The sequence below is a fragment of the Sciurus vulgaris genome, assembly GCF_902686455.1.
Source record: "Sciurus vulgaris genome assembly, chromosome: 1".
Lineage (NCBI taxonomy): Eukaryota > Metazoa > Chordata > Mammalia > Rodentia > Sciuridae > Sciurus > Sciurus vulgaris.
In genome coordinates, this window is record NC_136461.1 from 118,452,323 (window position 1) to 118,475,536 (window position 23,214).

General features: G+C 39.0%; 1 protein-coding gene across 1 annotated transcript in view; it reads right to left on the reverse strand.

Moving 5' to 3' along the window:
- Nucleotides 1-23,214, reverse strand: part of LOC306665089 (Fc receptor-like protein 5) — a gene marked incomplete at its 5' end in the record, with an annotated part of 64,268 nt that overhangs the window by 6,992 nt on the left and 34,062 nt on the right. The window contains 6 exon segments of the mRNA XM_079146360.1: nt 9,810-9,926; nt 10,611-10,889; nt 12,039-12,326; nt 13,129-13,346; nt 13,348-13,411; nt 13,612-13,929. Coding sequence (XP_079002486.1) covers nt 9,810-9,926; nt 10,611-10,889; nt 12,039-12,326; nt 13,129-13,346; nt 13,348-13,411; nt 13,612-13,929 — 1,284 coding nt within the window.

Sequence of the window (23,214 nt, forward strand, 5' to 3'; positions counted from 1 at the left end):
GTTTCTCTACTATGCTTGTGCTGGAAGATCCACAGGGAAAACCATGGGCACCCTGAAAACCATGAAATAAATAATGTTTTCAAGATTTGTCAAGATGGCAAAGTAGAGGAAGGAGGCACTTCCCACTTGCTCTGCTGTTTGGGATTTGAATGACAGGAATATGGCTTCATAACCAGCACATGGTCTGAGACTCCCAGAAAGGGGGAGAGTGAAACCCTGCAGGAAAACTACGTAGAGACTTCCCTCACAAGTTTGACTCCTTTGGATTAGAGTTGAGAATAAACAAATGGTACAACAACTGAAACCCCCAAAACAAAAGACCATACTTCAAAAACCTGACCAAGAACAATAGTTCAGTGGGCTGCAAAAGAACATTATTAGTAAGTATTTTCTAAAGATGCATTAGTAGAAAGCATTGCTCTGAAGTGGTTATAATTACTGGGGACCAGTATTTCCTCTCAATGTTGTGTTAGAGACTGAACACAGTAGCAGATTCAAATTGAGTGACAGTACTGACATCAAGACATCTGGTCAACCCAGGACACACAGTTAAGAAAAAGCAACTCACTAAAAAGTCCCTTATATAAAAGTAGAAGAGGCATCCCAGAAGATGGGTAGAAATATTAACAATAAGAAAAATCAAGAGCAGAAGCTATCCCAAGTACCTCACAACACAACTGACCCCATGAACAACATAGTAGAGGAAATGCCAGAAGAAGAATTTAGAAAATTGAATTAAAATGTTCAAGGAACTAAAAGAAGACCTAAGGAAGGAACTAAGAGAGAACATGCAGGAAGTGAAAGAACATTTCAACAAAGAAAAAGATTCTGAAAAAACAAACAAACAAATCTTGGAAATAAAAGACAAAAAAAAATTGAATTAAAAATTCAGTTGAAAGCATCACTAATAAATCAGACCACTTTGAAGACAGATTCACAAACCTTGAAGACAAAGTATGTAACCATGAAAATAAAGTCAACAATAAAGAAGAGACCATGCCAGAATGTTCAAGAAATCTAGGATAACATTCAGAGTCCAGATCTAAGAATCATTGTCATACATGAAGGAACAGAAATTCAAATAAAAATGCACAACCTTTTCAATGAAATAATACCAGAAAAATTTCCAAACCTTAGAAATGAAATGGAAAACCAAATACAACAAGAATTTAGAACTCCAAATAAGATCAAAAACATCCCTCTCCAAGACACATTATAACTAAACTAACTAATATGCAAAACAAGCATAGACTTCTGAAAGCCACAAGAGAAAAATAAACCACATTTAAAGTTAAGCCAATTATAATTTGTACTGATTTCTCAACCCAGTACCTAAAAACCAAATAATAAATATACCAAGCACAAAAAGATAACAATTTCCAAGCAAGATTGCCATATCCAGAAAAACTATCCTTCGATAAAGATGAAATTTTCTATGATAAACAGAAACTGAAAGAATTCGTAACTGCTAAGTCTGCACTACAAAGTATACTCAATGAAATATTTCACACAGAAGAAATGAAAGATAAATATTAAAACCAGCATACAGCTGAACCTCACTAGAAGAATAAGCAATTAAAGGAGAATCATGTCTGGATAAAGCATCAGAAATAAGTCAAAATGGCATTAGTTGTATCTACTTACATAAAACAAAGCCTACTAAATATAAAGAATCAAATAGACAATAATACAAAAATATTGGCCAATTTCAACACACCTCTCTCACCAATAAACAGGTCATCCAAATGTAAACCAAGACTCTTTGGAATTAAACAATGCTATTAATCAAATGAATCTAACAAATATCTACAGAATATTCCACCCATCAATAACTGAATTCACTTTCTTCTCACTTAGACCTGGAACCTTCTCTAAAATAGACCGTATTTTAGGACAGAAAGCAAGTCTTAGCAATTACAAAAAAATAGAGATAATTCCTTCTATCCTATGGTGTTACCTTAGAAATTAATAGCAAAATAAAACCAAATCATTTAATACCTTGAGATTAAATAATACATTTTGAAGGAGGAATGAGTCATAGACAAAATTGAAGGAGAAATAAAAAAATTCCTAGAAACAATTGAGAACAAAGAAACAACATATCAAAACCTCTGGAACAATATAAAGGCAGTTCTATGAGGAAAGATTATAGAATTGAGGGCCTACATTAAAAAATAGAACTCAAATAATTTAATATTACACCTCTAGGCCCTAAAAAAAGGAAGAACAAACTACTTTAAAAATCAGTAGAAGAAAGGAAATAGTTCATATCAGAGACAAAATTAATGAAATTGAGAACAAAAATAATACAAAGAATCAATGCAACAGAGTTGGTTCTTTGAAATGATAAGCAAGATTGCTAAACTCTTAGCCAAATTAATCAAATGAAAGAGAGAGAAGACTCAAATCAACAAAACTAGAGATGAAAAAAGAGATATTGCCACAGATACTTCTGAAATTCATAGGATCATTAGAAACTATCTTGAAATTTTAAACTTCAATAAACAGGAAAACCTGAAAGACATTGACAAATTTCTAGATATGTATGACCACCCAAATTCAACCATGAGAATATAGAAAATCTAAACAAAACAATATCAAACAATGAGATTGAAGCAGCAATTAAAAGACTTTCAACTGATGTGATCCTACAACATGTATAATCCAGAAAAAAGAGATTACACTTTCTATTTATATATGACCTATCAAAATGTGTAAGTGCATTCTACTGTCAGGTACAACTAATTAGAACAAATAAAATTTTAAAAATTTATTAAAAAAGACTTCCAACAAAGAAAAACTCAGAACCACAATTCCACCAAACATTTAAAGAATAAATAATGTCAATTTTCTTAAATTATTCCATGAAATAGAAAGGGAAGAGATAATCCCAAACTGATATGAAAACCAAAGACACATCAAGAAGACTACAGGTGGGCTGGGGATATAGCTCGATTGGTAGAATGCTTGCCTCGCAAGCGCAAGGCCCTGGGTTAAAAAAAAAAAAAAAAAAAAAGACTAGAGGCCAATGTCCCTGGTGAAAACAGATGCAAAAGTATTTAATAAACTATTAGCAAACTGCATTCAAAAACACATTAAGAAGATAGTACATCATGATTGAGTGTGTTTAATGCCAGGAATGTGGGGCAGGTCAACATATGTTAAACAAATGTAATTTACCCATAAGTTAAGAATAAGAAGCACATTATCAAATAAACAAAATTGATAAACCCTTAGCCACACTAACAAAGAGAAAGAGGGAGAAAACTCAAATTACTAAAATTCGGAATGAACAAGGAAATATCACAGCAGACACGAGTGAAATACAAAACATAATTAGAAGCTATTTTGAAAATCTATATTCCAACAAAACAGAAAACCCTGAAGACATCAACAAGTTTCTAGAGACATATCAGTTACCTAAACTGAACCAGGAGGACATACACAACTTAAATAAATCAATTGCAAGCAATGAAATAGAAGAGGTCATCAAAAGCCTACCAACAAAGAAAAGTCTGGGACCAGATGGGTTCTCAGCTGAGTTCTACAAAACCTTTAAGGAAGAGCTCATTCCAATACTTCTCAAAGTATTCCATGAAATAGAAGAGGAGGGAACCCTCCCAAACTCATTCTATGAAGCCAATATCACCCTGATACCTAAACCGGACAGACACACTTTGAGGAAAGAAAATTTCAGACCAATATCCTTAATGAACATCGACGCAAAAATTCTCAACAAAATTTTAGCAAATCGCATACAAAAATATATTAAAAAGATAGTGCACCATGATCAAGTGGGTTTTATCTCAGGGATGCAAGGTTGGTTCAACATCAGGAAATCAATAAATGTCATTCACCATATCAACAGACTTAAAGTTAAGAATCACATGATTATTTCAATAGATGCAGAAAAAGCATTCGATAAAAATATAGCATCTCTTCATGCTCAAAACACTAGAAAAAATTGGGGTAGTGGGAACATTCCTTAACATTGTAAAGGCCATCTACGCTAAGCCCATGGCCAATATCATTCTAAATGGTGAAAAACTGAAAGCATTCCCCCTAAAAACTGGAACAAGGCAGGGATGCCCTCTTTCACCACTTCTGTTCAACATCGTTCTTGAGACTCTGGCCAGAGCAATTAGACAAACCAAAGAAATTAAAGGGATACGAATTGGAAAAGAAGAACTCAAACTATCCCTGTTCGCTGATGACATGATTATATATTAGAGGAACCTGGAAATTCCACCAGAAAACTCTTAGAGCTCATAAGTGAATTCAGTAAAGTAGCAGGTTACAAGATCAATGCTCATAAATCCAATGCATTTTTATACATAAGTGATGAATCTTCAGAAAGAGAAATTAGGAAAACTACCCCATTCACAATAACATTGAAAAAAATAAAATACTTGGGAATCAATCTCACAAAAGAGGTGAAAGACTTCTACAGTGAGAACTACAGAACACTAAAGAAAGAAATTAAAGAAAACCTTAGAAGATGGAAAGATCTTCCATGTTCTTGGATAGACAGAATTAATATTGTCAAAATGGCCATACTACCAGAAGTGCTATACAGATTCAGTGCAATTCCAATTAAAATCCCAATGATGTACCTTACAGAAATAGAGCAAGCAATTATGAAATTCATCTGGAAGAATAAGAAACCCAGAATAGCGAAAGCAATCCTTAGCAGGAAGAGCGAAGCAGGGGGTATCACAATACCAGATCTTCAACTATACTACAAAGCAATAGTAACAAAAATGGCATGGTATTGGTACCAAAATAGGTAGATCAATGGTACAGAATAGAGGACATGGACACAAACTCAAATAAATACAATTTTCTCATACTAGACAAAGGGGCCAAAAATATGCAATGGAGAAAAGATAGCCTCTTCAACAAATGGTGCTGGGAAAACTGGAAATCCATATGCAACAGAATGAAATTAAATCCCTATCTCTCACCCTGCACAAAACTCAACTCAAAATGGATCAAGGATCTTGGAATCAGACCAGAGACCCTGCATCTTACAGAAGAAAAAGTAAGTCCAAATCTTCAACATGTTGGCTTAGGACCAGACTTCCTTAACAGGACTCCCATAGCACAAGAAATAAAAGCAAGAATCAACAATTGGGATAGATTCAAACTAAAAAGCTTTCTCTCAGCAAAGGAAACTATCAGTTATGTGAAGAGAGAGCCTACAGAGTGGAAGAAAATCTTTGCCACTCATACTTCAGATAAAGCACTAATTTCCAGAATATATAAAGAACTCAAAAAACTCTACACCAAGAATACAAATAATCCAATCAACAAATGGACTAAGGAAATGAACAGATTCTTCACAGAAGAAGATTTACAAGCAATCAACAGATATATGAAAAAACGTTCAACATCTCTAGTAATAAGAGAAATGCAAATCAAAACTACCCTAAGATTCCATCTCACCCCAACTAGAATGGGAATTCCCAAGAACACAAGCAACAATAGGTGTTGGCGAGGATGTGGGGAAAAAGGTACACTCATACATTGGTGGTGGGTTTGCAAGTTAGTGCAGCCACTCTGAAAAGCAGTGTGGAGATTCCTCAGAAAGCCTGGAATGGAACAACCATTTGACCCAGCTATCCCACTCCTTGGCTTATACCCAAGGTACTTAAATCAGCATACTACAGAGATACAGCCACATCAATGTTCATAGCTGCTCAATTCACAATAGCCAGATTGTGGAACCAACCTAGATGTCCTTCAATTAATGAATGGATAAAGAAACTGTGGCATATATATACAATGGAATATTACTCAGCCATAAAGAATGATAAAATTATGGCATTTGAAGGCAAATGGATGAAATTGGAGAATATCATGCTAAGTGAAATAAGCCAATCTCAAGAAACCAAAGGACGAATGATCTCACTGATAAGCGGATGATGACACATAATGGGGGTTGGGAGGGGTTAGTGTTAGGTTTAGGGTTAGGGTTAAGGAGGGTGGCAAGAATGGAGGAAGGAAGGACTGTATAGAGGGAAAAGAGGGGTGGGAGGGGTGAGGGGGAAGGAAAAAATAACAGAATGAATCAAACAACATTACCTTATGTAAATTTATGACTACACAAATGGTATGCCTTGACTCCATGTACAAACAGAGAAATAACATGTATCCCATTTGTTTACAATAAAAATAAATAAATAAAAATCAGTTGGAAGGAGAAAAAAGAAAGAAGCACATTATCATCTCAGTTGATGAGAAAAAAAACATTTGACAATATTAAATACCCAAACATGTTAGAAACACTGGAAAAATTAGGAATAAAAGGAACTTACTTCAATATTATAAAGACTACGTATGACAAACTCAAAGTCAACATTATGTCAGAAGGAGAATAACTAAAAGCATTTTTTCTCAAATCAAGAATAAGGCAAAGATGCCCCCTCTCATCATTCCTATTCAACACAGTCCTTGAAACTCTAGCTAGAGTCATCAGGCAAGAGAAGGAAATGAAAGGGCTGCAAATAGGAAAGAAGAAGTTGAGTTATCTCTGTTCACATGATATGATGCCATACCTAGAAGACCCAATAGACTCCACCAGAAGACTTCTAGAGCTGATAAACAAATTCAGTAAAGTGTCAGTATATCAGATCAACATGCATAAATCAATTGCTTTCCTATACTCCAATAATGAACTTGCTGAGAAATAAATCAGGAAAACTGTCCTGTTCACAATAACCTTGAAAAAATAAAAGAAAATACTTGGGAATAAATGTAGCCAAGGAGGTGAAAGCCCTCTATAATGAAAACTATAGAACACTGAAGAAAGAAAATTGAGGAAGGCCTTAGAAGATAGAAAGACCTCTCCCATGTTCTTGGATAGGCAGAATTAATATTGTCAAAAGGACTATATTACCAAAAGCATTATAAAGATTCAATGCAATCCCCATCAAAGTACCAATGACATACTTACAGAACTAGAAAAAAATCTTAAAATTCATTTGGCAAATAAGAGGCCCAGAATAGCCAAAGCGTTACTGAGCAAGAAGAGTAATGCTATAGACAACACAATACCAGACCTCAAATTAAACTACAGAGTTATAGTAGCAAAAACAGCATGGTATTGGCACTGAAACAAGCATGAGGACCAATGGGTAGAAGATGCAGAGAAAAACCCACATAGATACAGTCATGTGATACTTGACAAAGGTGCCAAAACATATGTTGAAGAAAAGAAACCATTTTAACAAATGGTTATGGGAAAACTGTTTATCTATATGTAGAAGAATGAAACATGACCCCTGTCTCTCATCCTGCACAAAAGTGAACTCAAAGTAGATCAAAGACCTAGGAATTAGTCCAGAAACTTTGCAACTGCTAGAAGAAAACGCAGATTCAATACTACAACATACTGGTGTAGGCACTGACTTCCTTAAAAGATCCCAAAAGCTCAAGAGAAAAAAAAAAATCAATAATCAATACATGGAACAGCATCAAATTAAGTTAAAAAAAAAAAACCTCTGCACAGCAAAGGAAATGATTAAGAAGATGAAGAGAGAGCCTACAGAATGGGAGAAAATCTTTGCCAGCTACTCCTCTGACAGGGGATTAGTATTCAGAATATATAAAGAGCTCAAAAAACAATACTCTGAAACTAGCCCAATTAAGAAACAGGCAAAAGAACTGAACAGATATTTTTCAAAAGAAGAAATACATACAAATACATGAAAAAATGTCCAATGTTCCTAGAAATCAGGGAAATGTAAATCAAAGTCACATTGATAACTCCAATCAGAATGGCAACCATAGAAAATACAAAAATTAATAAATACTGGCAAAGCTGTAGGGGGAAAGGACATTCATACAGTGTTGGTGGAACTACAAATTATTTTATACTTCAAAGCAGTATGGAGATTCCTCAAAAATTAGGAATGGAACCACCATATGACCCAGCTCTCCCACTACTTGGTATTTATCCAAAAGAATTACAATCTGCATAACATAGAGATACAGGTACATCAATGTTTATAGTATCATAATTCACAATAGCCAAGTTATGGGACAAGTCTAGATGTCTTTCAGCACATGAATGGATAAAGAAAATGTGGCCTATATACATAATGGAGTTTTAGTCAACCATAAAGAAGAATGAAATTATGGCATTTGCTGGTAAATGGACGGAACTGGAGAACATCGTGTTAAGTGAAATAAGACAGACTCAGATAGTCAAGAGTTGAATGTTTTCTCTCATGTGTGGAAGCTAGAGCAAAATAAAAACAGGTTGAGGGACACCATGAAAATGGAAGGGAGATCAGAGGAATGGAGAAGGGAGATGGAAGGGGAGGAGGCAGGAGTGGGAAAGGGAAGCCCAGTGAAATGAGTTGACCAAATTATGCTGGGTGCATATGTGAAAGTACTACAGTGAAATTCCATCTTTATGTATTACTATAAAGTACAAATTTATAAAATCAACAAATAGATATGGGGGGAAGCCTGGGGAGTAGAGGAGGGGAGGCCTGGGGAGTAGAAGAGGCAGGGAGAAGGCGAGATGGAAGGACATATTGGGGACTGAAATGGAGCAAATTATATTGCATGCACGTGTGATATCAAAACGAACCCTACTGTAGCTAAGGGACTCCAAGATGGCGGAGACAGAGCATTAAAAAGAAGCCACTGGAGGACAAGACCCAGTCTCAAAATTTAAAAAAATAAAAAATAAAAAGGGCTGGGAATGTAGCTTAGTGGTAGAGCACTCCTCAGTTCCATCCTTAGTATCACGAAAATAAGTAAATAAACAAATAATATTAGGATGATGAAGAAATACTGAGACAAGAGTTGGGAAGGAGAGAGTCTCAGGGAGGCTCCTGGAATCACCTCCTTCATGGAACATCTGCAGGTTCTTGAGGGCAGTCAGAAGTTTTGTGTCTTTCATAGTCATTTGGGGTTAGGAGATGGGATTATAGTCATGGGGTGGAATGTATGGTGGTGCAGAGTCTTTGCTATTTCTCCACTTAAAGGTGAGCTCTGTGCCCTCTCCTCTTACATCTGGGCCAAATTTGTGGGATTTGTGGGGCACTAGCACACCATAACATGGTGGCAGAAGTGACGCTGCATCGTAATTTCAAAACTATGTGAAGCTTCATCCCACACTGACTTTGGAGCCTAGGCTGCCATGAAGAAAATATGAGTACCTTGAAGTCATGTTGCTGTGAAGAAATCCATAGAGAGGTCACCCACATGTGCTCTAGTGAACGGTCTCAGCTGGGATCCCAATGCAAAGCTAGCATCAACCACCGGACATGGGTGGGTGGAAGTTGTCTCCTTATGACTCACATAATGAATACAGGAATTCAAAAAGAAACCACTGCTGTTGTGGAGAGTAGGGTAACTAGTAAGAAATGGATCAATCATAGGGAAATGATCACACTAAATTGTTTCAGTTCCTTTAGATCACTATATCTCATTCCATTTTGTGTAAACTAATTATGCCTATTAAAAATTATGAAGTGATATTCAATACTTTGACTTTCAATTTAGAAGTCCAGCATGGACAATTGTGTTCACATTTTTATCTCAAGTGACAATTGGAGATGCCATTGTAAAATCAGTCGTGTGGCTGTGTTACCCTCTGCAGGGGACCTTGCAGAACTGTGGAGTATGGGAAGAAATTGTTGGGTTTTCTTCTTTGTCTTTTTTTCTTTTTTCTTCATTTTCTTCTTTGTCTTTTTTTTTTTTTTTTTCTTGTTCTGTAAATCCAATCTGTATTAGTAATAGGAAATGTAGTAGCGATAAAGGAAAAGCAAACCAAACAAATCATAGATACCAACCTGATACCTTGTGGGACCAGCAGTAACATAGCAGAGCAACACCAGTGAAACCAAGGGCACCAAGTAGTCCCCCCAGAACTTTGGCTATGACAAGAATTTTTCTATATCCATCAGGTCCTGAGGGAAGAAATCAGTGCTTCAACTTCAGAAAGTCAAACCTTGGGCCCTGGATCCCTATCAATGCTATGTAGAAACAGTAGATGGGGGAAAATAGAAGTTCAGTGAATTAGACAAAGGGGGATGAGGGGAAGGGAGGGAGAATAGGAAAAAGAAAGACAGTGGAATGTATCTAACACAACTGTCCTATATACCTATATGAATACACCACAGTGAATCTCACCACTGTGTACATCCACAAGAAATTAATTGAAAAAATAACTATGGGTAAATGGCAGAAAGATCAATAGAGGGAAGGGAGCAGGGGAAGGGGAAAAGGAAGGGGAAGGAAAGATACTGGGACCTGAATTAGAATAAGATATATTCCATGCTTGTATAATTATATCAAAATGGAGTCTACTGTCATGTATAACTAAAAAAACCAATAATTTTAAAATAATTTTAAAAAAGAACAGGTAGATACAAATTCACGTGAAAGACCATTTAAGTTTAGATTGTACTATTTCGGTTAGGGAGAAGAAAATCAGCATCTAGGCACTGAGACTCCCCCTCCGCCTTCTCCACAAACAGCAGGTCACCCAGATCACCTCCTGTCTTCTGAAATCCCAATACTGTACCAATGAGGGCAGGTGGGGCAGAGTCATTGATCATAATACTTCACGTATCCAGGGGCCACCAACCCACCTGAGATGGAGAGTATTACTGTCTCACTGTGCTGGGCCCCCAGGCCATTGTCAGCCTCACAGGAGTAGTTTCCAGAATGTTCTGCAGTCAGGGAGAGGTTGAAGGATGCCCCTCCTCCAGAAGGGGCTGAGATATTCCACAGAGTAATGTCTTTATGATAAAACTGGTACAGGTTTGGGGGAGAACCTCTCAGGACTTCACAGTAAAGCTCCACCATGTCCCCCACCACAGCCTGGGTCCTGGGAGCCCTGAGTATGAGGACAGGATGGGACACTGGAACTGAAAGACACAAGAGGACTATCAGAGAGGATTTATGGAGCATCAGTAGATTCCCACACTCCATGCTAGGGTTGCAGCAGAAGGCCTGGCCTCTTGATCATTGTTTATTCCTTTCATTCTCATAGTTCACCTCATCAAACATAGATAATTTTCTCAACAATGAGCAGTTGCCCCTTAAACAAGGTGGTGGTTAATGGTGCCAACCCCTGAGCAATCAAAAGTCCACACATAACTTTTGACTACTCTAAAATTCATCGACGACCAACAGCCTATGGTTGACTTGAAACCTTACCAACAAACAACCAATTAACACTTATTTTGTATGTTATATGTATTTTATATGGTGAAAAACATGCCAGGACCATGAGAGATCACTTTTATACTATGATACACAATTTTCTGGAGAGATGAATTGCTCATGAGGTGACAGGCAGTACAGGGCATTTTAAGTGCACACTTAGCAATACATGCACTCCCACAATGACAACAGGAGGTGGCTCTGAAGTTACTATAGCCCTCCGGTATGCGCTACAGTTAATTTTATGCAATTTTGCTTTCATGCTGCATCCTTATATTTGTTTACATTTCTCTCCACTGCAAATGGTACAATCTGTTTTGTGTAAGTTTTGACATGTTTTAGTTTTTTATAACAGATTTGTTTGTATGTTATGATAGTAAATCATAAAACAGATTATTATTTACATCTATTTTATGCATGCCTAACTTAAAATTTTTTTAATATTTCTAGGCTACATAGTTTATGGTTGGTCTGTGGATTTTTTTTCAAATTGCTATAAATCTAAAAAATAAAACAAAACAAAAACCCAGATCCGTGTATGAGCAGAAATGTCCAGGTCAAACCCATGTTGTTCAAGGGTCAATTGTATTTAGAGATTTGGAGGAATATCTGTGGTACTGTCTAGATATATGGTGATCTGTTATACTAATTTTACTGTTGTTTTTTTTTTCACACCAATCCTTCTGCACAAAGAAAGATGTCAACAATTTACTTTGCATGGTAATTCATCTTCAAATTGCTTTTGGTTTTTTACAACGCTGATCCCTGGAACCACATGGAATTTCCTCTTGCTACCTGGGTACCATGAACTTAGCTTTAGCATGTCCAGCATGAATGAGAACATAACTCACTTCTCACAAGAACATTCACTGCCTTGCTCTGGACAGGATCATGACCATTGTCAGCTCTACAGTGATAGTCTCCAGCATCACTCTCCTTCACAGCTGGGATCTCCAGCTCTGCTGAAAAAGAATGCTGGGTCTTCTTTCCTATACTGGTTCCTGTGGCCTCTCTGTGCCAGGAGAATGAGATATTTCCTGTACCCTCAGCTACCGAGCAGAGCAGGACCAGCTTCTCTCCTTCAAACACTTGTCCACCAGGGGACAGGGTCTCCAAGCTCACGTTAGAGACAGGGACTCCTAGGTGGATATAAAGTTACATGTGAGAAACCCTGACTTCAGGAGACTCTGAGAACAGTTGATGAAGTGATTCCACTCTCCAATGCAAGGAGGGGGAAAATGGGGATTACATATGTAATCCTACAGCAATGGGGAGTCCATGAAAATTATCCTTGAAGAACGTGGATATAGATATTTGTATGTCCTAACCCCGTTCCTGGCTAATTTCATGGGTAAGAGTAATTAAAGATTTTGAGATGAATCATCTGCTTCATGAGATGGGAAACTTGAATTTTTTTTCTGGATGAGTCACTTTGCAGACAGTTGCTCTTACAAAAATGAAGAGGGACACTGGTATCATCAGTTCCACTTTGGAAAATCATTTTTTTCTCTAATAACAATCCCAATAAAAATTGTTCTATTATTCTTGGTTTTAAGACTGAAATCATAACCTCTCCTCTGACCACTTCAATTCACTTTGATCTCTGCTTTCTCTGATGCTTCATTTAGCCCCACAGGCTGTAGTACCATATAGCCTTCAAATTTGTGATCCCAGCATGTGGGCACTAGAAAAGTCAATGGACAGCAGGTGCCTTGCTTTTTGAAAGTACCCAGACAACCGTTCTTTGATAATAAAGAAGAGAAAAATTATAAGAAGATTAGTCTATTCCTGATTCTTAGAAGAGAGATGTCAAGAGCAATTTGGAATGTCTTGATCTTGGTTCCTGCTTTCTACAAGGACAGGGGTTATACAAGAAACAAAAAGACTATAAGTCCAAACTACAGTGCTTTTTTCCCTGGGCTCAACCCTGCTGATACTCACTCTGCACAAGAATCTGGAATTGAGGGCTCTTTTTTCTGATCCTGTGACTCAGTGTGTCTGCCTGGCACCAGTAGGACCCTGAGTCTTCTCTCCACATGGCAGGCATCTGGAGCTCTGGGGAGCTGCTCCAGCTCGACCCCAGAGACTGACTGTCTCTGAAGAAGTGGAACTGGAGCTGGACATCTGACCTCTGTGGAGACAGCTGTGTCTCACAGGTCAGTCACTGGACTTCCCTCAGTGGGCTGATAAGAGCTCGCTGTCAGCACAGGATGTGGAAACAGATCTAGGGAGAAGAATCACAAGAGTCCACAGAGCAGTGAGATTCATGTTCCTGCTGAAAAGCGCTGGGTGAGAAGTGGTCCCAGGAAACAGGACATTCAAGACCAGACACATATTCCCCATCACATCTCCTTTGCATGATTAAAGAGCAAGCACTCTAGCCCATATTTGGTTTGTGGGCAGCTTCCTCTGCCGGATACTCACCCTGCTTTGCCACCAATCTCCTGCCCAGCCCATCTCCCACAAGAGTGAAGGTTTTATCTTGCACTGTGATATTTACTCTTTCTGAAGATTTTTTCTTTTGACGGAAGCCTTTACAAGTAGCAGTACAATAATATTTGCCACTGTCACTCAAAACTGCACTTTGTATAAGGAAGCTTGAGACTCCATTTGGAAGAAATAACTCTTTCTCATCCTTGTAGTAACTCATTGTCTTTATTTTACAGCCCTTTTCTTCCTGGCATGTAAGAACTATGCTGTCTCCTTCAAAGACAGAAGAGGGCACCAGGAGAGTCAGCCCATCTGCAAAGGAAAGAGGGAAATGATATTTACCATTTTTGACCCTGCTCAGATATCTGCCCTTGTTCTTGGGCAGTGAAGTATCAGGTGGAGCCTCTACATCTTTAGAAAGATGAAGGTGCAAAGCCAGACCTTAATTACTAAGTGTTGCATCCCATTTTTCCTGAGGGAGTGTGTTAATCAGCTTGTCAACACTGTGATCAAAATGCCTGGTATGAACAACTTAGAGGAGGAAAAGGTTTTTTGGCTTGAGGTTACAGAGGTCAGAGTACATGACTGACTCCATTGTCCTGGGACCAAAGTGAGGTAGAACATCATGGTGGAATGGCATGGTGGGGGAAAGCTGCTCAGTTCATGTCAGTCAGAAGGAGGAGGGGGCGCTAAGGGGGACAGGAACAGATACAGTCCAAAGTCACTCCCTCAGTGATGTTTTACTCTGGTCACAGCCTACCTGCCTGCAATTACCACCCAGTAGTCCAATTAGCTATCTACAGATTAATTTACTTGCTGGATTAATCCACTGATGAGGTCAGAGCTCAAATCATTGCCTCAAAGCCCTACCTCTGAACCATGTTGCATTTGGGAATCATGCTTTAAAAACATGAGCTTTTGGGTGAACACTCCAGATTCAAATCAAAACAGGAGTATCTTAGCTCAGGTTTTGTAACAAAACACCATAAACAGAGTGGCTTATCAACAATGGGAATTTATTTCTCTCACGTCTGGAGGTTGGAAATCTGAGGTCAGAGTGCATCTTGTAGGCTGTAACTTGCTGACTTCTCATTGTATCCTCACATAGGATAAAAATAACTAGCTGGGTTTCTAGATTCATCTTAAAAGGGTATTTATTCCATTTCCAAGGTCTCCAATCTCATGCTTAATTGTATCCCAAAGTTCTTACCTCCCCAAACCATCACATTGGGATTACATTTGGTGGAGGTAGTGGGGACAAAAACTTTCAGTCCATTTTAGGAGATAAACATAACTTTATACATGGATGGAATGTTTTTCCAAAAGTCCTTATCCTGAGCCCTCTACATTGGTTATATCATACAGGGGATCATTGTTCTCAGTGGGCACTTTACTTTTCCCATCCCCCCTGCCTTTATCCAGTCCTAGAGATGCTAGGACTATGTCATAAATTCTGATCCTGTCCCTTCTTCTTGTCTCCTCAGTTGAACCACAAAGTGGTCCTGGGAAGTAGGCCAGTTACTCCAATAAGGTCCAATCTCCTTAATTCTCAGAACTTCCCATTTGAATGTCTTGAGAAACTTTTCCTCATTCATTCATTCAATGTATAATGAGGTGGGGTTCTCCTTACGTCTCATTGGTCACAGATTCTCTAATTTCTATCCCATTGCTTCACTTATATACACTACCAGACTATATTCTCTGTTTGAGACATCTCCATAATATTTTAGGATTATAGTTGCAAATTTTGACCTTAAGGTAAATCACTAAGTTGTATCTCAAATAGAAAATTTTCCTTAGCACTCTGCAATTGTATCATGATGGCCAGTCTCTGGGTGTGCAGTGGAAGGAAGCAGAGGTGAGGATTCATAAAATACCACTGCAGAGCCAGAGCCACCATACCACAGGAGGCCTGTGGGATTTGAGAAAGTATATGCTTTATTCTTGGATGTTCCAGGAGAACCAGAATGACCTGTTGGACTTTTAGAAGACAAATTTTTGTAAGTGGGTTTAATTTATTTATGGAGTAACTACTGCGCAATGATTGAATTGGAGTAATTAGCATATTCATCACCTGAAACATCCATCACTTCTTTTAAACCACTAGTACACTCTTCCTTCAAAAATTGGGGAAAAAATTCCCTGGAGAAAGAAAGTTCTTGAGAAGAGGAAAAATTCTGTGTCATTGGTTAAGGATTCTATTGACAAAATTATATAATGGGCAGTCTCACAGATTCAGGGATGCTGCTAAGTGGGTCAGTTGATTCATGATTTCAAGCTCCTTAAGGTCAAAACACCCCAAGAGTGAGCCACAGGGTACAGAGTACTAAAGACTAGATGATGCTAAATCTATAACAGAAGACCAGTAAGTGGGAGCGGCAGGATGAGCCCACCACAGCCCTTAGAAGAGTCCAGTGGGTAGAGGGCATGCAGATGGGAGGCAAAGAAGCGAAGTTGCAGTAAGTGTGCTTCATTGTCAAGAATAACAGAGCGATCTTAGTTTTCAGAAATGTTGAACCTAGTGGCCAAGTGTCAGGTCACTGAATCCAAGTCTGTTGAATGATCTCGAAGATGGCACTTTAGCTTTCTGAACCTCAGTTTGAACAATGAAGATATTTGCCTCTCATAGGGATGTTGTAAGGATTCTGTGAAATGAGCATAGAACTGCACTTGCCTCTATGGACCACTATGAATAAAGATAAGAAGGAATATGTTTGTTGCTGAAACTAATGATGGCTGAGGGAGAGTAAGAGGTTATCATGGCTGCACTTCACAAGCAACCAGAATAATGGGTTTCAAGTCTGTGGGATGGGTAGTATACGTGGGGAGTCTAAGGGAAGAAGGGGACTTGAATCGAGCCTCTAGAGTGGCACTGTAAGGAGTGGGCTTGAGCTGGAACACAGCTTACATCGGGAAATTGCAGAGTCAGCATGGTGTTGAAGTCTGTATCCACCTGCTTCCAGGGTTGCTGTGACTACTCAGATGCCCCCCACCTGGCCATTAGGAAGCCTTTGCAGAAGTTGACTGGCTGTCCTTTGTCCTCATGTGGGTCCATTCTGTGTGCAATAACTAGTGGACAGGAATGAGTCAGAGGCCTTGGAAGGGCGGCAAGTGAAGCCTTAATGCTGACAGTTCATTCTCAGGGACTTCCAAAACCTCTGGCAACGAGCGTTAGACTACTAGATGGATATAAGTAAGGGAGATGGGAGAGAGGAGATCCAGGCTCCACCCTAGGTCAGCACACAACTGCCCAGGGACCACCTCCTTGCAGTTAGACAGCTCCCTGTCAATCCGAAGAAAATGGGTGCAGGCCATGCTGGGGAAATTGCCAACATGCGGAAATTGGCTCACTAAACTTAGGCTGGAAATGGCTGTAACCACCCCCAAATGAGTAATTCATGAAGTGGGAAGATCCTAAGCAGTCCATAAATACCCACAACCCAAAAGTCACCAGTGTTAGGGCGGTTCAGAGCGACTGGATCCGGGCAGGGCATCAAGCAGCCTGCGCATGCTCAGAGAAACAATGTAGCCTGTGCATGCCCAAAGGAGCAACCAGTCAGGTGCTAACAGACGACCCCAGCCAATCCCAGGAGGACATGGAGTCCTCAAGTTTCCCCTCCTCCACCCCAGAGTTAGAAAAACGCAGGGGCCATGTGCGACTTCTCCCGCCCAGCACCCTGCTGGACCGGGAACTTCGCCCAAGAGCCATCCTGCAACAAAGTTTCTTTTTGATTCACATCTGGTCTGTTTTCTGGTTACCATCCTCTGATCTGGTTACCCCAGTTTGATTTTACAAACCACTTTTACTTTCATTTTGCTAAATAAATCCTTTAATAATTCTTAATTGATGTCTCTTGACTGAAATCTTTCTTTTGGAACAGAAGAACCAATTAGCCCATCACCCAGTAACAGTATTGATAAAGATACAGCACAGTCAGGCTGAGAAAAATTGATTATACATCAGAAGCACCCAACAGGGATCCTGCCAACATCTGGAGTATAAGAGAGAATTGCACTGGGAGAACAATAGTGAGAGAAATGGGGAGCTTAGGTCATGAACAGGGAAATTCTTAGGTAGAACAAACAAATGGGACCACAAAGGTATAACTAGGGTCAAGATATATAGAGCTAACTATATATTATTTATGGAGTACTATTATGCAATATTCATCACCTCAAATATATATATTTTGGCAAGAGTTTCCGTGAAAAAATATTTTCACCAGAGCAGCAGCAAAAACAAAAGGCAAATGATATTTCTCGAAAGTTTGCCTGCCAGGGGAAGTTCCCATGTGGTAGAGCAAGTTGTGGGGTGGAGCCAGAAGGAGAAAATGGGCAGAGAGGGGGCCACCTTGAGGGCCTGTATGGAGAGAGAAAGACATTTTTAGCGGTTACATTGAGTGGCATTTTTCTCCCTTTGCAGGGGCTGGTATTCTCAACAAGCCATGATTTGAATCTGGTCTCTCAGGCTGTGTTGACTCCTACTCTTTACACCACATCATGCTGAACTAAGTTCCCCTTTATTCCTTTGCATTTTTTAAAGGGAGAGCTCTCAAGGTTCTGAAGAACATCCAGTTTTCTGAGAACAGGGAAGGAAAGAAAGTAAAGTGATTGTCGCCCTGTTCTGTGAATGGCTGTGGGTGAGTCACTTCAGATAGTCTGTTCTGTGTCACACTGAGACTCCTTGTCAGAAACCAGCTCAGCACTGAGACTTCCTCTCATTACCACCCAGACCTGAAGTAGAGTGATGGGGGGGCCTTATGTGGGACAAAATGAATGCAAGAGATGAGACTTGATCCTGAAGGCCAGGCCAGGACTCTGAAGCTGTCCCTGGACATTCCTATTCCATTCAGGGTGTAATTGGGAATCTGCTTATCCCAGAACAGTTCCTGAGACCCCAAAGAGCCCCTTCTACTGGGTACTATCATTGGAGAGGCAAGGGAAGAATTCTGCTTTTCTCTAGATTTAGTCTTGGCTCATGCAAAGATTCTATATATAGAGAATAAAATATTTTCCTTACCTACTTCCTTTATTGAGCCCAGCTTTAAATCAAAAGGATTGAGATGAAATTAGTCATACAGCTTTAGAAAATCACTATGTGGTTTTTTAAAAATTCAGAACTAAATAATGAATCTAGGGTTGGTAAGCTGTGGCCTGTGAATCATTGATATCCTGTTTTGGTAAATGAAGTGCCACTGGGACATAGGCACACCCCCTGTCGTTTACATATGATCCTTATCAGCTTTCCTGTGAGGAGGATAGGGTCCAGAAGTTAGGCTAGAGATCAGAGAAGCCTAAACTATTTACTCTCTGGTTTCTTACAGAAGTTTGCTGACTCCCAACCCAGCACTAGATAAACACTGTTGGCACATACTGGTTCTGACCCCACGGAAGTGTTTTAATCCTGAGCTTTTCTCTGTGAATAACTGTTTTCAGAGCTGTGAGTGCATTTAGCACTCAACCAGACAATACTGAGGGGTTATATATGGATCCGGATGCAGGAGAGCACTCCTCTCCACACTGATCTTCTATCCAGTCTGCAGGTCCTTTTTGGGATGTTACCTCTCTCCCTGCACCTGGACTCTTAAAGGGTGGGGCATGATCACCTGGGCAGGTAGGCAGTATGAAAGCCGAGGCCACATCATCACAGAGCGTGTCAGTCCAGGGGAGTAGTAACATCTGAATGCCTGCACAGTATGCCCCAGATGGAGAAGTAAAAGAGGGTACTCACCCACTCAGTCACTGAATGGCCCTGTAATGGAAGCAAAAGCCAAAGGTTAGCACAGAACATTTATCTTCACAATTAAAAATTGAGATCACTCTGGTAAGTTGCTCAAAAACTTCTTTCCACCTTTCTCTTTATTCTCCTACTCCCTTCCAACCGATAGTTCAGTCTTTCTTAAACATACAGTTAATTTGCATTTATAGTACAATCACAAGGCAAGTTGTGAGCTGTGGATGTGGCTCAGTGGTGGAGCTCTTGTCTAGCATGGATGGGACCCTGTGTTCAATCCCCAACACCAAATAAGCAACAGCGACAACAAACAAGTCAAGTTGCAAGCTCATCCCTTGACTAAAGGAATTACTGGGAACAAGTCCCACGTACATAGGGTGTTTAGTGATTCTGTTCTTTATTTCATTCTTCTTCCCCCACCCCAGGACTCTTCTTACATCCAAGCACCACATTGCCATATGCCACTGCAGTCCCAAGTCGCAAAGTGTTCACAGGAAATATACACGGGGAGAGTTATGAGAGTTGAACTCATTCTAAATCAGCCCCCTTCCTCAGACCATATTTTTTGTTAGAGCCCTTTGATCAATGTCAAGTATTTATTTAGTGTCTACTAAGTTAGAGAAAAAGAATCTTGTTTCCCAGTCGCATCCCTTATCCCCCATGTAGCCCTTGATTAAATGGAGAAGAACAATTACAAAGGGTCTCATTGCACCTTCTGAACCAAAATTTTATGGCTAATGTGTGAATAATAGGTTTTTATATAGGAGAGGATGAGTATTAAGCACTAAAATCATGAACAATTTATGAATGTATCATATTCCTTGATGAGTCCTAAGATATTAAAACATATTTACGATCAAAAAATGACAAGACTGCCTAGCCTGAACAGTAAGGATTAGAATGTCCTGCAATTTCATGTAGCCCTAGCTTTGCATCTGCTTCTAAAATCAAAGCTGGAATTAAAGACTTGAGCATTCCACTGTTTTCTGGGCTCTGATAAGCCTCAGACCTATTGGAAGCTGGAAATCTCCTGCTTCTACCTCTGACCTAATTCAAATTATTGAACTCACCAAAGAAGACCAGCAGTGTCCACAGCAGCATGAGAGTGTGATCCGGCTATCTGAGAAGTGATCTCTCAGCTACCATCTGGGGCCTGTGAGCAGAGGATGAAAACTACCTTACAGAATAGGTTTGGTATAATTAGTAAAAAAGGAAGTAGAAGAGCCCTGCAGTGGATGTTCACAGTCTTTCATCCTGTGGCATTAAAAGAATTAGAGTGATCCTTTCAATGCCAGAAAAAGTTCCCTTCTTGACACTAATGATTAACCATTACTTACACATGAGTCTCCCTGAGTGGGACACAGTTCTGAGTGCCTTATGCTCACAGTTATTTCAAACCTTCAGCAAACTTCTGCAGTAAGCACAATCCTCTTTACACAATTGTGGAAACTGAGTACCAATAAAGCCTAGTGACTTAGCCCATTTGAACTGCCACAATGACAGAAAGACTGAGTAATCTACAAGCAATGGCATATAGTTTGGGAGGCTGGTAAGTCCAAGTCCAAGGCATCTGCAGATTTGGCCTCTGGTGAGGGTCTGTTCTCATAAATGATACCTTCTATGTGTCCTTGCATGGTAGAAGGGGCAAGTGAGTCCTCTCATGCCTCTTTTATAAGGGTACTGATGCCATTCATAAGAGTCATACCCTTACAATCTAATCATCCCCTTAAAGCTCTACCTCTTAATAGGATTGCTTTGGGGATTAAGAATGAACATATGAATTTCCAGGGAACATAAGTATTCAGACTGGAGCAGGAGTAAGTTGATCAAGAACAACATGATCAATTTCTAGTAGAAACAGAACCAAGACTCAAACCCATGCAGCCTATTTCTACAGTCTGGCTCTTAAACCCTGATATATTAGTATGATATATTGCTTCTCCGTGTTCCTTAAAATAACAAAGTCATTGTTTTAGAGGCTCAGATTTCTTAGGTGTTTTCCTTAGTTTCTTATTTTCTAGAGTGGAATTTTACTAAGGTCCAAAGCACTTGCACTATATCTTTTGAAAATTGTCCCCTTTTCTGTTTGTAGCCATATTGCTTTTTGTACTGCAGGCTGGTCCTGTTGCAGCTATAAGAAAAGCATGAATCAGGCCAGCAGGACCTATTATCACTCTCATTCTGATTAGATGTAGTTCTTATAAATGCTACATATGGAAGTCCTGCTTTATTCATGACTTGACCTTTCACAATAACTTTTACTTGCAGTCAATCACAGTCCAAAAATATTAAATGAAAAATTCCAGAAATAATTTGTAAGTTTTAAATTGTTTCCTGCTCTGAGTAGCATGATGAACTCTCACTAAAAACATGAATCATTCCTTTGTCCAGAGTATCTCCCTGTATATATTACCCACCACTAGTCACTTAATAGCCATCTAGGTTGTCAAATTGATTGTCGTGATATCATGTACTTGTGTTCAAGTAACCTTTATTTTACTTACCAATGGCTCTAAAGTAGGAGTAGTGATGCTGGCAACTTAATTATAGTATATTGTAATAATTATTCTACTTCAAGTTATTGATGTTAATCTATTACTATGCCCGATTTGTACATTTATCATTTTCATGGGTATGTATATATAGGGAAAAACCTAGAACATATAGGGTTTGGAACCATGAGAGTTGCAAGCCTCCATTGGGGTTCTTGGAACACATCCTCCGTGAATGATCAGGAGTCTACTGTATGACCATCTGCTCAGCATCAATGTCCAGACAAATGCAAGTTGCTTTTGGGAACAAAAGCAGCGTGAAACTTTAGATCATAAAATTATAGAGGGGACCAACCAATGGTGAAGTATTCATAGACTCAATGTCATATGTTCAGGGGAAAACTTAACTTTTTTGTTTGTTTGTTTGTTTTGTTTTTGTACTGGGGATTGAACCCAGGAATGTTCTAACTCTGAGTTACACTCCCAGACCCTTTTTATTTTTTTTATTTTGAGACAGGGTCTTGCTTATTTGCACAGGCTGGCTTCAATGGAATTCCTTGGCCTCAGCCTCCTGAGTTGCTTGGTTACAAGCTTGCACCACCACTCCCAAGTGAACACTCAACATTTTATTACCCATTATAAATACAGTTTCACTTTGGGGAAAACTGATGTTTCCACAATGTTTTTATGTTTATCATTGCCTTGTTTATAATAGTAAAAGAGAAAATACTAAAAATGCCCCTAGAAGGGCAGATTAAACAACAAAGGTGTGTCAAAGTTATGTGGAACGCCAAGCAGTCATTAAAATGATTCTGTGGAAGAGAATTTAACAGTCAGATAAGATGCTTAACATAATAATAACAATGATAGAAGGAAGATCAGTAGAGTTATGCAAATGACTGGGGAATGGAGGACGGGAGAGAAAGGGAGGCACCAGGAAGTAGACTGAGCAAATTATGTTATGTGCATGTATGAACATGGCTCAGTGAATCCCTCTATTGTGCATAATTATAATGAACTAATAAAAAATAAAAAATATGATGCTTAGGATATGTAATTAAGGAAAAGTGGCTACAGAATGCAATTCAGTTACTGTCAACCCCACATAAAGAAAGATATCTTGTACAATATGTTAATTAATATAATTATAATAGTGTAAATATATCTGAATAATGGAATTAAAAGTGATGTTTATTTTTATCACTATTTATTAGTGATTTATAGTATTCTTAAAAAAATGCTATTTGTGTATGTCTTTGAAAGATTTGTAGAAAATAAGTGCTGGGTTTTATGGTTTCTCACCTCAAAGTATACTAGACAATACCATTCTGCATAGGAGAATGGGCAATCATTCATTGGAAGAGAGCAAAT